At 52.2% G+C, this 16145-nt stretch overlaps 6 protein-coding genes across 6 annotated transcripts; 2 read left to right on the top strand and 4 right to left on the bottom strand.

The window, feature by feature from the left end:
* Window positions 1–581: 581 nt before the first annotated feature.
* On the bottom strand, window positions 582–2873 carry A1O3_01872 (uncharacterized protein; the record flags this gene model as incomplete). The annotated part of the gene is made up of 1 exon (XM_007732015.1): window positions 582–2873. One exon carries the CDS (start codon window positions 2871–2873, stop codon window positions 582–584), a length of 2292 nt encoding a protein of 763 aa, XP_007730205.1.
* Window positions 2874–4930: 2057 nt separating this feature from the next.
* A1O3_01871 (uncharacterized protein) lies at window positions 4931–5167 on the bottom strand (the record flags this gene model as incomplete). The annotated part of the gene is made up of 1 exon (XM_007732014.1): window positions 4931–5167. The coding sequence occupies one exon, from the start codon at window positions 5165–5167 to the stop codon at window positions 4931–4933; it is 237 nt and encodes a 78-aa protein (XP_007730204.1).
* Window positions 5168–5660: 493 nt separating this feature from the next.
* Window positions 5661–6327, bottom strand: A1O3_01870 (uncharacterized protein; the record flags this gene model as incomplete). The annotated part of the gene is made up of 2 exons (XM_007732013.1): window positions 5661–6140; window positions 6244–6327. 2 exons carry the CDS (start codon window positions 6325–6327, stop codon window positions 5661–5663), a joined length of 564 nt encoding a protein of 187 aa, XP_007730203.1.
* Window positions 6328–7438: 1111 nt separating this feature from the next.
* On the top strand, window positions 7439–8883 carry A1O3_01869 (uncharacterized protein; the record flags this gene model as incomplete). The annotated part of the gene is made up of 2 exons (XM_007732012.1): window positions 7439–7526; window positions 7583–8883. The coding sequence occupies 2 exons, from the start codon at window positions 7439–7441 to the stop codon at window positions 8881–8883; spliced, it is 1389 nt and encodes a 462-aa protein (XP_007730202.1).
* Window positions 8884–9900: 1017 nt separating this feature from the next.
* On the top strand, window positions 9901–11250 carry A1O3_01868 (uncharacterized protein; the record flags this gene model as incomplete). The annotated part of the gene is made up of 1 exon (XM_007732011.1): window positions 9901–11250. The coding sequence occupies one exon, from the start codon at window positions 9901–9903 to the stop codon at window positions 11248–11250; it is 1350 nt and encodes a 449-aa protein (XP_007730201.1).
* Window positions 11251–13600: 2350 nt separating this feature from the next.
* Window positions 13601–15067, bottom strand: A1O3_01867 (uncharacterized protein; the record flags this gene model as incomplete). Its single annotated transcript, XM_007732010.1, has 2 exons — window positions 13601–14758; window positions 14807–15067. 2 exons carry the CDS (start codon window positions 15065–15067, stop codon window positions 13601–13603), a joined length of 1419 nt encoding a protein of 472 aa, XP_007730200.1.
* Window positions 15068–16145: the final 1078 nt, after the last annotated feature.

Genomic DNA, 16145 nt, shown 5'->3' with positions numbered 1-16145 from the left:
GTCCTTCGTAAAATATATCGTTATGCTATGCTAGCGATGTATATGGCTGAAGGGATTGTAAGTTCCTTGGGGAGTAGAGCGGGTTATCTAACTAAATTGCCGGTTTCGTCAATATGGTCACTCCGCAGCAGTAAGCATCAGAAGACAGGCAACATCCAGCCATGTCCGGCCATGCTGACTCTGTCTCTCTACACCCAAGCAGGCGAAAAACTTCGTTAAGTTTGTGCGTTGAAATTCAAGATTGTGTGCAAACGATGCTTCCGCATAGAGATGTCTCAACGACCTCGATGCATGAAGAGTTAACACAAGGTGGCAGGCGATCAGGCTGGATGGAAAGTCATCTATCTGGAGACTCATTCGGCGTTGAGATCGTGCTAGAGGAGGCCACTTAAGATGCTGGCTCCTCACGGGGTTCGATTGGATCGAGAACGACCGGGCATGGCGCTCGCATTGAGGGTATGCTGTTGAAGTGGATGGTTCAGGCTCCAGAGACGATGGGCTCAGGCTGAGGCGTTTGGGAAGCAGACAGTGTCGCCGGTCATGGCCGAGATCTTCCGCAATAAACCCAGTTGTCGAGGTTCTCAAGCTTTCTTGGTCTCGAAATTGACCACGTCGAACCCTTTGCCGTACCATGTGTCCCAATCCCAATCTGTACTGCGATGATTTTCCTGACCAAAGGCACGAATCATTATTTCACCTTGTTTCTCAGCTTCGGTGCCAGCTAACAAATGTTGGGCACCTTCTCTGTGTTTGCGTGTTGCCCCTTGCCCCCAAATTGTATCTTTGATGGGATTAATGAAGGTCCCAATGTGTCTAAAGGTCAGGCTGATTCTCTCTCCACCATACGCAAGCTCGGCAGGATCTTTCTGGGAAGGAGGCCGCTTATCCGCTCGGATGGCATGAAGCCAGTGTCGATTGGTCTCCTCACCAAGGACGAACAGAGACTTGTGTGGCAGCCGTATGCGTTGACAGGGTCTGGTAGCATCCGAATCTAGGTTTTCAACATCAGAGGCTACCGAGGACCTCTTCTTTCGTAAAGACATGGTCCTTTGCGCACCCAGACTGAGGTTGACGATGCTGGACCCCCGAACAATGTCCAGAGTCTTGTCGGTGTGTTCTGAAATGTTGTCTTCGCCATTTCGATACCATTGTATCAAAACATGATTTAGGTGATGACCGACCACCTTTTCCGCAGCTTTTCGTAATGTGTCGACAGTAGGATCGAAGGCGAGCAGCTCGGGAGATTCATCGGCTGGATGCCTGTAAACGGGAATACATGACCCATCCTCGGCGATTCGTCCTTGAACTGCAACCAAGCGAGGCACTTCGCCAGAGCGATGAAACATTTTTTGCCATCTGATTCCCTTCTTACAGGAGTGAAAGGCTCTTTCTGCTTCCTCCGGACCGAGTAGGTCCAGGTAGAGTTGACAGTCACCTTGACCAATTATGTCGTCAGGTTCAAGGAACCTAGGTGTCATCCTTTCCTTCTTTTTGGACATCAGTACACGACCGCACCGAGCTGTTTCCGACACTACCTCTTCCCGTTGAGCTGGGTCATTGTCCGAAGAGTCATCCCTTCCAGCGCCGGCATTATTGGCGAATTGTGTATGCACCATGACTGTATCGTAGGTAGGAGAAGGAGACTCCTTCGGCTTGTTCGAGGGACGTTTCTTTCGGGTGGAAGAGTTGGTCTGCTTGCGTTTCAATTGCTCAGCACTGTCACCAGGATTTGAAGCGCGACGGATTGAAGGGCTGTGTGATAGTTTAGGGATATGAGCCTCCTCCGGGGAATCAACGTCACTGGTTGATCTCTTTCGAGGGGGGCCGTGGTCCGGTGAGACGGACCTCACCAGCCTCCGGGACAACTCACTCTTTGTGCAGGAGGAGTCACGACCATCAGTGGACCCCTCTGCACTCATGTTTGACGGCTTTGCAGCATCTTCTGCGCATATATCTTTGTTCTCCTGACCTTCCAACCTAGCAATCCAATCGTGGATGTGCTTCCTCGACGTATGGGACTTGATCCGACGGGCGGGAGGCGCTATGGTGACTTGAAACCTGGTAGTGTAGTCTTCTTCACGTACGACGTCACCTAGTAACCCAGCAAGGTCGTCGCGGAGCTCTTGGCAGTCAACACCACTTGCACCCATGTGGTCGGCCATTTGACGCATGGCTTCTACGTGGCATTTTTCATCCTTGAAACCGAGACAGTCCTCGACGATGGTGACCTGGAGACCATGACACACGGCGTCCAGTACGGTAGCATAGACAGCAACGTTGGAGAGGGAGCCACAGATATACAGTTCGGTGATGAGTCGGGTCCGTAGATGCATCAGAAGCGGTGACTCGGGAAATGCCGAGTAGTGGGATTTCAGCATCACCAAGTCTCGTTGCGAGTCAATGGCGTCTTTGATGAGGCCAGGGAAGTCGGCACCCGGAGTGCCTGGGATACAGCACCTGTCCTTGGCCGCAGTACCGGCCGCGAGAAACGCTTCTCGGTCATGTGTGACAGTAGACGGTGAGAAGGGACCTTGGGAAGATAAGCTGGTGCAGCGGGGATTGTCAATATACTCCCTGGTCTCGCCGTCTGTGTCTTTATCTCCGAGATTTTGTTTTAGGAGGATGGAGTATGACCCGGTTGTGGTTGAGATGGTGGACTGAGGTTGTTTGTACTCTGTGCCAACCCAAATGACCTCCCCCTTTGCACGAAATTCGGCCACAAGGGCAAGGAGATTCGGGAGGAAGGAAAGCACATTGGCGACATGAACTTTTCCTTCCGGACTGACGAAGTCGTTCTGAAAGTCGAGGAGCAGCAGCGCCTTCTTAGTCTCGATCGGTGGACCCGTAGGCAACGAGCCGGCAGGGAATAACATGACTTGAGGAATGCCGCATCATGCGGGAGGATGGTGTTACGGCGGGAAAGTGAGGTGAGGAGAGCAGATTGTAGGGAAATGTACTTTCTTTTCAGGAGGACTTCTATGCCGTAGCGCGACCAAGAGACTTAAGTGGTAAGGCGAGACGAGTGAGAGGGTAGACGCGGAGCAGGCCGAGATGGTTGCGGTGACAGTGACAGAGGCGCCGTGGGTCTAGAGGGCGACTGGGGGCTAAATGGTTTGCTATTGTCAGTGTGGCACTGGGGAGCGTCAGACGAGGCGATAACGGCGGATTTAGTGGCTATTCGACGGCGGTCACCAAGTCATTCCGCGCTTGGAAGCGACCTGGGTGGTTTGGGTCTGAGGGAGATCTATTCAATAGGATCGGGTCGGAGTGGAGGCCGACTATGGTAGTTGATCGAGAAGACTGGTTAGAGTGCACCGATCGGGCAGTTCGGCAAGGTTCAGGCGTGGGATTGTGTGATAGGAGTAGTGAAGCGGGAGGAATCAATTGCCAAACTGTTGAACTGGCGGATGGATGATGTCTTGGTGCCGGTTGATGAGGTGTCCGTGGGGTGGGTTGAGCAGAGCCACAGTGCCACGGAAGCAGTAGATGGCTGCTGTGGTTCAGATGGACTGGACGGTAGCTCCGTCGTTGTATTTGTCTATGTGGCTGCGAACTGGACCTATATTAATTGTGTCTCGACAGGTGAAGTACGGAGTACTGTTTCAACTTGGATGGCGGGGTAGATGTTGACTCGAGCCTTCAGGAGAGACGAGCGTCGACAGAGCAGGGAGGCTTCGTACGAATTAGGGAGTTTGGATGAGATGGCTTGTAGATGGTCGGAAAGATGCTGTAGAAGGACGAAGGACGAGGCACTCCGTACTTTGGAGGAGGAGTGGAGACGCAGTTTAACGACCGTCTATCTGTGTATCCGTACTCCGTTCTGAAGGTAGAAGTAGCAAGGGATCAAAGCCACGTTGCACGGCAGACAAGGGACCAGGATAAATAGTGGCATATTCTGTAGACGATGCGGCCATCGGTAGGAGGAAGAGGAGCAGTACTGATGGTGGTGGTATGCAAGCTGCAAGAACACGGGGCGAGCCTACCTGGCTGATTAGGTCTCTAAGGTTGATTTAGGAAGGTCAAGAGCGAGAGCGGAAGCGCAGGAGCAGGAGGCAAAGAGAGGAGGGGCATCATCCGGTCGGTGGCGGTAGGTACTGTACCTTGGGTACCTTTGGTATAGGTAGGTACCTACTAGGTACCTAAGGTATTGTACAGTATGGAAAACCCCGGGCACCTAATACAAGGCACCTACCGGTAGTACAGATGGCGACTAGAAGTCCGCAGCGTCTATCGGGTACCTAATAATACCTAGCCTAGGTACCTACATACCTATCTAGGTACCGATCTGCCAGTGCCCTGAACTTCCCTTCAACTAGAACTTGATTTGATGTGTAAGCGCAGGCTCCTAAGGCCTTGTTATTCAAGCCTGCATCTTTACCTCTTCCACTGGACCGTATCGGCAGAAAGCCCCTCCTCCTCCTGGTCACTCCTCGTTGGTATGTACGGAGTACGGATACATAGGTACTCAACTCCTCTGACTCCTCTGCTTTTGGCCCCTTCTGGACTCCTACTCCTCAGTGGGTGGTGCCGCAAAGCCTGCCCTTTCTGACTCCGTCCTCTAGCCGCCCTGTTCCCATGATCAACCTCTAGATGTCCGCAATGATGCCCAACAACCCCCTCTCCACTTCGGCGGCTCCTCTCCTCAGCCTCGCTAGGCCACGACCGGCGGTAGGAGGCCTTGCACCCCGGGATGGCCCGATGTGTACGGAGTACTGTAGTACTAACTCCAGGTTTTGTGGTCCTCGCCAATACGGCATTCCATCCCCCCGTGTACCATAACCATATCCCCTGGCGATTCACGCAGGCAAGAATAATATTGGGGCGGTCTCCTTGCCCGCCTCAGGAACGGCCCAAATGAAGGGAGAAACGGCCACATTTTGGTCTCAGAGAGGAATGTCCGATACCACGAAGCAAGGGCATTGGAAGTACGTCAATCCAGGTCGCTGTCCTTGTCGTCGTTGTCGTCATCATCCACCCCCATGGCCGCGTCCATCAATTCTTTGACCCTGGCCTTGATCTCCTCCACTTTGTTCTCCTTGACCAGACAGGTGTGGTCGTCGATTTCCTCGATAATGTACGCGTTCTGAGATTCGCGGTCGATTTTCCGCACCATCGCCATTTGAGGCGGATCACACTGCAGGAGGGCTCCTTTGACAGCTTTAGGCATCGTGCTATCTGTAAAAGCTCGAGATTTCCTTGGAATACCAGGTACACTCTGTAAGGTAGTCCGTGTAGTAAGAGTAGTAGTGGTGGTGGTAGAGAAAGTCTTTCAACTCTGGTTGTTTCGATGACGACTCGGCCTTGGCGGTCAGATAAGTACAAGGCTGCGACGCGCAAAAGAAACGTCTTTCTGATTATTAGTACTGCTCTTCTTGTTGACCTCGTATCCTCCGTGCTATCTGCTCTCCCACCCCCAAGCTACCGATTGTCCGGCCCAAATGTGGTCTCCCATGCACATACCTGTCGCTGACGAAGACCACTTCTATCTGTCTCCTTCGTACACCGACGTTACCCCCATCGAAGATCGGCAACACGACCGCGTCGCAGCCAGTCTCCAAACGGTCGAGCACGGGAGTACGCCGACACTCTTACTAGATTGATAGCATCCATGACCGAATCAACGGAACTCTCTGACCCAAATATCTTGCTTTCGTAACAACTCAATTCTGCTCCGCACTTGATCCGGCCAAGGCAGTGGGCGGCTTTCCAACAAGCGCTCGAGAGGCCTCGCATCGAGTTTTGATCCTGATCAGCAGATCTGCCACACTTTGCTTTTGAATCACGCCCTCTTTAGATCTACGCGTCTTGTGCTTAGCCCAGGCCAAAGCACGGTCGGAACTCTGCCGCATGATACCCAGTCTAATTGCCCACACTAGAACTGCCGACGCGGTGAAGGTCATCTCGACCACGTCGGCGCCTTTTCCTGGAGGAGCCGGCAGGTTGGATTTTGGGCACACCAATTTGCTGGAACGGATATGTGAGCCATTGACCACCTTGTGACCAAGCGTTTCGGGGTGAGATACAACCGAATATGCATCAAGCCTGTTGGCGGCAATGTCATCTCTTGTGACAATGATGATTGCCGACTGCCCTCTGACATCCTCTGCCGGAGCAGCGTCCACGAGTTGGTATGCCATGCACTGTACATCAGCGCCTCAGTCGTCCCGTCCAGATCAGGTCGTGGGCCAAATCTGAGTACAATCAGCAAATCAAACCAGCGTGGTGCCAGTCAACCAGTCTGACCTTCTCACCGCTGATGACGTACTCATCCCCATCGAGGTCCGCAACATTTTGAGGCCGGTGCCCCAGGCTCGGCGAAATCGACATTCCCGGTAGGTTCGGAGAGCACGAGACTGGCAAGCGGAGCGCCTGTGCCATGCAGGAAAGGCCCAACAGACTTCTCATGCTGCTCTGGACTGTCTTCCAGGACTAATGGGGTCAGCCTTAGGCCAGTCGCAAGTATGGTTATAGAAGCGCTTGGTTCAACCGCACGTTCGCCACCAGTGTTGCTTCGATCAATGGTCCTCCAGTTTCGCCAAGCGTCTTTGGGATGTGCCACCTGATGTACCAGGGAGCGAGCCACTCCTGGGCTCGTACACTGAACGTGAGAGCTTGAAATGAGTCTGGGCGAAGTCGCACACGGCATTCCGCAGAGCCAGTTGTGCTGAGGACAATCCAAAGTCAAATTATATTGTAATTCCACAGTCTCTATGCAAGAAGAACGAGATGAGACAAGGGATAGACCACGGCAGGGTCCCGAAGAGGATTCCGAGGCTGACAAAGATGAAGGGTCTGGAGGCCACAGGCTCCTTAAAATGGGCCGGGTTACGGGATGCTATGAGGTACGGACAGTGTATGGTGGCTTGCTTCGCGCAAGACCTCGTACCAGGGCATTTTCCGGTCGGCTATCTGTGTCGCTCGCCGGCTTTGCAAGCAACATGTTGGTTTGCATCGATGAGTGGCAGGACGGAAACAGGCAGGACGATCTCGTGTGTATTCCTGCAACGACCCATGAGACTGTGTACCAGTCAGCAAGCAAAGGTTGTAATTTATCGCACCCTACCTGGAAGCATTGTATCAGACTGATGGACCCGAGAGGCAGAATGAATTGCTATAAACACAAACATCACGTTGTTGGGAGATGAAAGGAGTACCAACCGCACAGTGAACAAAGACGACTGAAGAGAAATGGAATGAGGCTGTTGTTGCTGATGATGGTTTGCCTCTGCCTGCGCCATTTGAAATACTCTGCGCATGCGGGTAGACTTCCACCACCAACGTGTTCTGTTCGTCATTCACCTTGATCTGGACGTGAATGTTGTTTTCCTCCCTTCACCTTCTTGGTCTTGTTTCTGTTCCTGTTTAGCAAGTTCCTTCGTGTCCCGTTCAGCACCTTGTCCTCAGCAGCAGCACCGTACAAATCTCTCTCCCGTGAGCAATGCATTGCTTCGTCTTTCCTCTCATTCTCCTGATCCTTCTGCTTCCTGAGAGCTCGATCTCCATCGTTCTCAATGTCGATAATCCAGGTCAGTTTCTGCCCTATCCGGTCCGAACGATCAAGTACTAACTCACTTGGGGTCAGAATCCATCCTCGCAGCTTCGGCTGTAACAGCACATGGTGTTCAGCAGCTTTACAGTGGAAACAGAACCGGGGGCATACTTGGAAAATTCCCATATCCTCCGTATTACTGGTGGGAGAGTGGTGGTGCATGGGGTGGGATGATGGAATACTGGCACTACACGCGTGATGAGTCGTATGGACATGCCACACAGCAAGCCCTCATCTCTCAACTCGGCCCGACAAACGACTTCAACGTCCCTGCAGAAGCGTTCGACGAGGGAAACGACGACCAGGCGTTCTGGGTCTTTGCTGCCATGTCGGCCGCCGAGTATAACTTTCCCAACCCGCCTGCACCCATTCCTTCTTGGGTCACTATTGTGCAGAATGCCTGGGAAGACTACGCCTCTCGCTGGAATTCCTCCGGCTGTAACGGCGGGCTCAAGTGGCAATTCCACCCTGAGAACGCAGGCTACTACTACAAAAACAGCATATCTAACGGGGCATTCTTCCAGCTTTCTGCGAGGCTGGCGCGATTTACCGGCAATAACACCTACGCGCGTTGGGCGGACACTATCTGGAACTGGTCCCGTGGAATTGGCTTGATTGACGACCTCTACAATGTCTTTGACGGGACGGATGAGCTTATCAATTGCACCGGCATTGACCACCACCAATGGTCCTACAACGTGGGGATCTACCTCTATGGGGCTGCAATGCTGCAAAACTACACCAACGGATCATCTCCATGGATCGAGCGTACGGCTGGTCTACTGGACGCGACGAACACGTTCCTCAGTCCGTTTCGGAACGCGACGAACATCGTTTTTGAAGCGGAATGCGAACTCGACATGACTTGTGATCCTGACCAGCTTTCGATGAAGGCCTACCTGATTCGCTGGCTTGCTGGGACTTCGATGATGGCACCTTTCACTGCAGGAAGAATTGGGATCATCCTTCGAAGTTCGGCGCAAGCTGCTGCTGGTGCTTGTATTGGGGGCCCAGCTAACAATACGTGTGGATCAAAATGGTATGTGGGTGGATGGGACGGAACCAGTGGACTAGGTCAGCAGCTCTGCGCAATGGAAGCGATGTACGCCTTGTTGGTCAACCAAACCGAACCACCGATCACGTCCGGCCATGTGGTCCTTCAACCCGCTTCTCCGTCTTCAGCGTTCAATATCACCGCCACCCAGCAACTTCCCAAAGCCAGCGCTACAGCGCGGCCACTTCACGACAGTAAGGGCAGTCGGGAAATCAAAACTCGGAATAAGATTCGAAGTGTTGTCACCGTCATCTTCACATCTCTGGCAGCTATGCATTAGGGAGTTGTTCAATTGTCAAATCTGAAAGGCCGCGCAGCTATTCCACCGGCCATTTGCCAATGATTTTGCGGGAGCTGCGTGTAAACGACAGGGCGTGGAAATAAGAGCAAATTGTAAGAGGTACTGTACCAATCATACATCGGTTAGTAAATCTGGTGTAGCACAGCCTGACAGTAGTAGCGGGTTCCCCGGAGCCCGATTGTACAAGGAGATGACTCGTGTACGGACGAAAATCGTGGTAACAACAAGTGACAAGGTGACACAGGCTTACCAAGCAGTCCAGGTGTGTCAATCTCAACAATCGCTTATACGAGCCTGCCTTCTAGATACGACTTCAACGGTGAGGCTATCGCTGTCTGTACGCAGTAAGTTACCAAGTGTGCCCTGGGACATTTCCTCTCGCAACGTTCGCAACGCCGACGACCGAGAGGAACTCTCAATAGGCATTATCGGGATAGCGAAGCGCACGTTCGTAGCATATATATTAAGCGCGTTGTTTCGTCGCAAGGTTGAGCGTACTCCGTATGTGGATGTGTAGGTAGGTACGAGTACTATACGGAGTACGTACCTTACTACCTAGGTAAGTCTGTACTTGCATCGCCGGAACAGCATATTGATGGAAATGCATCGCCGTATTTGTGGTATGGTAAAGCATCCAGGCGTCAAATGCAAAACTCCGTACCACCTGAAGTATCCATTATTACATCGTCCGCTAAATGACTTCGGCTTGCACGGGTTTGCTGGGCCCGCACGGTCGACCTGTGTCACCCCGTAAGTGACATGGCTCGGGCAGTGCTCAAAAGATGCGTTGATGTATGATCAGAATGCTGCTCTACCCCCATCACCGCAAAGCGCATCGTCGGTGTAGAGGGGTGACAAGCACCTGTCGAACTACTGTCGCTGTGTAAGTGGAGTGGAGCTGGCATGCGCAAAGGACTCGGACTAATGAAAAGCGAGAAATCCAGACCTCTTCTCCTCCTTCTGACCGTCTCCCTTGCCGTATGTGCATTGCTCGAGATGACCGACGTTGGCGCATCACTCAGCACAGCGGGCCAGCCGGTCCTCGACATCCACACCGATCCCGACTCGACCGCGAGCGCCGGTACGGGCGGAGGTCAACACGACCAGGCTGAGAAAAAGAAGAAATATCAATTTCGATATACAACACTTCAGGGATATTTCCTGCAAGATGATCTGCGCACGAAGGCGGCCGAGTTCGACTTCATGAAAACCAACTTTGGGTTGATCCAGCGACCGTATGATTCGGATGAGACTCTCCCCGACCGCGGCCAAGGCATGACGGCCTGGCAGAGATTCGAACACCACATCACCTCGCTCAACGATGCCGCCGGACGCAAAAGACACGGGACTGGTGGGAACGTCATTACGCAGTACAAACTCCTCTTCCTAGCACGGCATGGAAACGGTTACCATAACATCGCAGAACGGTATTACGGCGGTGAGGCATGGGACTGCTACTACTCGATGCTGGACGGCGACCCAGACGGTGTCACCAGCTGGTCTGATGCCCACTTGAGCAAGGAAGGCCGTCGACAGGCCAAGGAGGTCAATGACTTTTGGAGATCGCAGCTGGCTGAGCAGAAAATGAGTCTTCCGCAGTCATACTACGTGAGCCCGCTCGATCGAGCGCTGGAGACGGCCGAGATCACATTTGACGGCTTGCTGCCCTTTTTCAACCCGACTGTGATAGAACGCCTGCGTGAAGGCACCGGAATCCATACTTGCGACCGTCGCAGTGTCGTCTCGTATATCCGTCAACGCTATCCCGATTATATCGTCACCCGTGACCCGTTCCTCACCGAGACGGATCAGTTCTGGGATGCGGAGCTTCGCGAGACAGACGACGCCCTAGCAATCCGTCTGGGCAAGCTGTTGGACCAGGTCATGGTGGATGAGATCGGCGAACGGATCAGTTTCACAAGTCACTCTGGAGCTATTGGTGCCATCCTCCACGTTTTGGGCCATCGACAGTTCTCGCTTGGTACGGGAGCCGTGATCCCGGTCTTTGTACGCGTCGACAAGGTCGCTGTCGACGCCGATGGCCGAGATCGTCTGTCAAGAAGACACGGAGGGAAAGCTGAAGGTGGCAAACCCGCTCAATCGCAAACCAGTGACAATGTCGAGAAGAATGAAGAGTACGATGACAACCAGCCCTTTCCACCGAAACCTGACCTGGAAGAAGAGGACGACAAATCGAGCTGGCAACCCAAACCTCCGTGTCCCCCGGGGCTGGATCTCGCGAACGTTGGCCTGAAGCGCTGGGGCCTGAGTCTGAAGGACTTCCTCACCGGGGTGGAGAACGGGACTGTGAAGCTCGAGGAAGTTGCTTTTCGATATGCTGCATAAGCCTGACGTATATGATCTCTGTGCAGTCATAGATGTGCTGGAGCTTGAGGGCCGGGGTCAGCCGGGCACGGGCACTTGGATAATTGCGGTGGCCATTGTGGCAGTATCCAAAGGCACATGGACTGTGTCCACCTTATATCTGTGATCTAGGCTGAGACAAATCATGCGGCTTTCGGGACCCTTCATGCCGACTTGGACTTTTTGTATCCCTTGACCTAGACCGAGATCGGGGATGGGATGGGATGGTATGCTGAGCAAGTGACCAAACCGACTTGACCATCAATCAACAAACGATGCTGGTGCCGACACGACGACAAACAAACAAGCAGACAGACAAAAGTCTCTGTTCTAGGTCTTGTGTTGCGCATTTTGTTCTGCTCTCCCGTAACGGTAACGGTACGGGTACCGCCCTCTTTGTCACGGACCTTGTTCGGTCGCGGTCCTGACCTGACCTTGGCCTTGACCTTGACATTAGCTACGAACCCGCAAACGGACTCGGAACCCCTGGTGCCGCGAGCATAGAGTCAACGTAACCGGGATTAGCTTTAGGTGAGTCTGGAACTGTAGTCATGATCCATGCCAGGACCAGATCTGAGATCGAGTACGGAGTACTACTAGCGTCAAGTAAAGGGTTCGACAGAGTCACGTATTCGACAGCGTTGAGGAATGTTCAATGCTCAATAGTGTCAACGACAGTACGTGTTGTGTAGGTCTAGGAGGTGTGGGTGAGAGAGAGAGAGAGAGAGAGAGAGAGAGAGAAGGCGCACTGCAGGCGTTGCGGGAACGGAATTACTTTAGCCCGAGCCGCCAAGACCACCAAGTCACATGATGCGTCATCTTGAATTGACCAATTGATCAGCCCGCTCTTATGGATTCGCCAGACAAGGCTGTGGACTCCCTAATTAGTACACTACCTACTATCTACTATTTCGTAGTATATACGGAAGATTGATTGCGGAAAGGGCAGAAAGGGCAAGAATGGCGCTGGCGCTGGGTTCATTCCGTCCTCGTTCAGCACTCGATGCGTCAACTCGATAACAGACAATGGATGGGTGGATCGATTTGGGAACGATTTCGTTGTTTCGTTGTTGCGTAATAGTCGTTGTCGTTGTCGTTGTCGTTGTCTCGATGCAAACGGATCAGGCCCATGTCCGTGCATGTCGATTTTGGACTCGAAACTCCAACAATGGCCGGGTCTCGAGATATAAAAGCAAGGCGCATGGCAGGAACCCTCGACAATTGTTCGTCATCACCATCACCATCGCCATCAGTGATCCATCATAATCATAACCATAATCACCAAGCACCAAGCACCAAGCACCAAGCACCTCAAAAGATACATCAACATATATTATCTACCACCTTGCTACGGGCCTACCTTGGAAGCCGCACCGTGGAGTGCACATCGCACCACTCGACCATATCCTGTCAAAATGGCGGAGGAGGAGAGCTTGTGCGACCTAGAAATATGGGCTGGGCGGATCTATTCGGCCTACGAAGAAGTTCTTGAAGTCTGCGCGGAGGATCCGGATGAATACATCGTCGAGCAAAGCAATCACAACCTGCCATCGTTTTTTAGGGCTTTCAAGAGATTTATCAACGCTGTTGGACTATATGAGCATGGCCACGATCTCCTTTACAGTCTCACCTATGGGAGGGAAGACAGCGGGTACGTACCGTGGTCCGGCCGGGACCTGGTGAACACGATTTCCCTCGAGTTTGGGAGACTGATAGAACACCTGGGAGAACTCAAGCAACTTAAAACATGGAGGCACCCTTTAGGTATGAGTCGGCAAGACTTTGCGTCCGACCATATCTTAGGCGTTATGATCGCCTGTGACGAGTTGTCCGAACGTCTCTTACCACGAATCCTCAGGCGCAGGGGAGAGGCAATGGAGGACATGAGGAGGAACCCGACGACGGTCTCGGTGATAAATCGTGGGGCAAGAGGACGACGAAGAGGACGAGGAACAGGGTGATAAACAGGGGCAACAAATCTGTGGACGGTGGCAGTGCAAGCATTGGACCCTCTCGAATCAGAGTGACCTTGACCATCGCAACTTCAGGTCGCAGTTGTACGAGATTCTGTAGCCACAGACCCGCCCCAACTCTGGTTACTGAAGAATCTCGACACCCGATCCAAGCGCGGTGTGCACAATGTAGTACTGTAGATGGCGGGTAATCCGTTCACACTCTCCTACTTTTCCATTGTCCAGTTTTCCCATCAACATCATCAAGCTATCCTCCAAGGATATGGCATGAACAGGTGGTACTCCATTCGCCTTGTGCAGGCAGCCGGTAGGGCATGTATGATAACCTTGACACCAAATGTGACCTGGACCTAAGGCTTCTAGGAACCGGAGGAGATGCACCAAATGGGGTCAATGACCGATTTGCACACGTCTTCCCAGAGCACCTTGCCATCTGACCCAGTCGGGGCTGTACCAGAAATGCAATAGTGAACAGCTTTATAATACCCATCCCCTGGGAAATTGGGACGATTGCACAACCAAGATATAGCATTCTGGCGTCGCTCTCCGAATTTCGAGTTGGATGATTGGTTCGAAGGAAATTCATCGTCATAGGGTTTTTCATACCATATCTCCATGAGGACAATGCCCAACTCGAAAAGGGCCTCTTTCATAGGCTTCTCTCCTAGATCATTTGATGTTTGTGAAGGTCTGAATGAACAAGACACCCAAGCTTGATTCATGTCCGTTCCCTGCTCTGAGCTTTGTAGGAATTTGATCGTATCAGAACATAGCCTGGGAGCACTCCAGGGAGTCTGTAACAGTTGTAGGAAGCTAGAGGCAACATTGAGGGCCAGAAGAACCTTCGTCTTGGGCGATAGCGTAGTCTGGAGCAAGGCTCTAAGTGTAACTTCTGTCGGTATTGTGGCACCTTCCAGTTGTTCCAGGTCCGGGGTGGCAATGGTCCTCGTTACCATCTTGCCATCAGTAGTCAACGCGCAGCTGAGATGTTTCCGGTTGCAGTAGGCTGTTTGGATTGCCCCACAGATCTCCTTGATTATCTCCCGAGGCTTATCATAGTCAGGAGGGTAAGCCAAAACCAAAACCTCTGAATTGTACCAATAGCGTTCAGTTGCAAATATTACCCGAAAGACGAGACGATCTGGTTGTTGAGATCTGACTGGTATTCGCGGCGGCATCCGGCCTTCCAGCAGCAGCTTCACCTCGTGGCTTTGGTGACAGTCCGAGACCCAACCTGTGGAAACCGCTTTGTAGAGTTTCTTTGCACTGTCCTGTATGTCGCGGAACGTTCTTGCAAGGCGTTGAGCCCAGAGAGAAGGGTGCTCTTCTGCCATTCGAGGTTTTCCTCTGTCGATACTCAGCTGGAGCTGAAGTAGGGTATTGGTGGATGATTGGATCCTGCTAAGTTGTTTCTCGAAACCCTTCATCTTGCACGCGGCATGGACTCGCTGGACTAGTTTTAGGTCCTTCATTTCACCAGCTCTGATGGCATTCATAAAATCAACATTGCTGGTGTCCTGGGATATGTTAGTCTCACAATTTAGAGGTCTTTCGTTGCAGCCTACCTCAAGCTTGGGACTAATACTGCGCAGTTTCTCAATCAGTCGCTCGAAGTCTTGCTCGCAAATTTCGATGGCAGATTTCAGCGAGTCGTAGTGGTCCCCAAATTGATCCGCCAGGGCCTGCTCAATCTCGGACTGGTCCAGAACTTGATATAATTCAGACGAATGTGCCTGAACCTCACGCCCAATGCTTCGTAGCATAACTTTCAGTAAACCGTCTAAAATGGTGCTCTGCAACTTCAGCTGACTGGTGAGGCGGTCCATTTTCTCTTGGCTGTGACTGATTCTCCTGGTGAATTTGACGGTGTCAACAAACAGTGAACATATGGAATACCCCGAGAACAATTTCGATTCCAGACATGTTGAGTTCCTTGAGGAGATAAAGGGAAGAAGGTGAAGAGCAAGAGCATAAAGCAAGCTGGAGGTAGTGATGAATCCTGCGGGACAAAGATGGTTCACGAAAGACTGCTCTGAACACCGCGCGGAACATGAATGGTACATACGAAAGATTTCCTGTCCGGACTCTTCCCAGCTCTCCAAGCAGTTACCCTTTAGTACAGCACCGGTTTCTTTGAGCACGGATGACAGGGGTGACTCAAGGGGGTCAGATCAGCTGAACACTCACCTTGCCGTGACTTGGCTATGCTGCGTCATGTATCTCTCTCTAGATACTAGGTGGCTCTGTTGGAAATATCGGCCCAGGCACCACCCAGGCACCATCCAGTAAGATGAACAAACAGAACCATCGGTGGAGAATCTCTAGCAAGGACACAAATCCGGCCCAGATTGCAGGACTGCCAGTCGCCGCAAAATGGGTGGCAGCGATATGGTGAATTGGTACATTACTCCAATGAGGCGTCCTGATACCGAATACCGTGAGGTTACCCGGTAGTGTCTCTCCTTGCTGTGGGCTGTACACATACTACCTACCTATGGTACCCCAGAGACGTGATGAGACGGTATATCGGGCTTGCGGCTACTGTACTGCAGTCCCAGTATTGGACGAATCAATGGCCACTGCTCCCCTGTTTGTGCTACACAAACATGATGACACTGGCCCGGGAAGGAACGAGGGAAGTCAAGGAACGCAGTCCTGCCAAGTTCACCCACTGCTGGCACAGCTGCTAGGTACCTAGTAATATGGTACATACATGGACAGGACTCTGGTAGGTATTTACCAAGTGACACGGTACAGACACTGACTGGCCCCGGAGACTTCTTCTTTCTCTTCTTCCCCTTCTCCTCATTCTCATCCTTCTCATCCTTCTCATCCTTCTCATCCTTCTCATCCTTCTCATCCTTCTCATCCTTCTCATCCTTCTCATCCTTCTCATCCTTCTCA

This window comes from Capronia epimyces, assembly GCF_000585565.1.
Source record: "Capronia epimyces CBS 606.96 chromosome Unknown aczIQ-supercont1.2, whole genome shotgun sequence".
Taxonomy (NCBI): Eukaryota; Fungi; Ascomycota; class Eurotiomycetes; order Chaetothyriales; family Herpotrichiellaceae; genus Capronia; species Capronia epimyces.
This window is presented reverse-complemented; position numbering and strand designations above follow the sequence as displayed.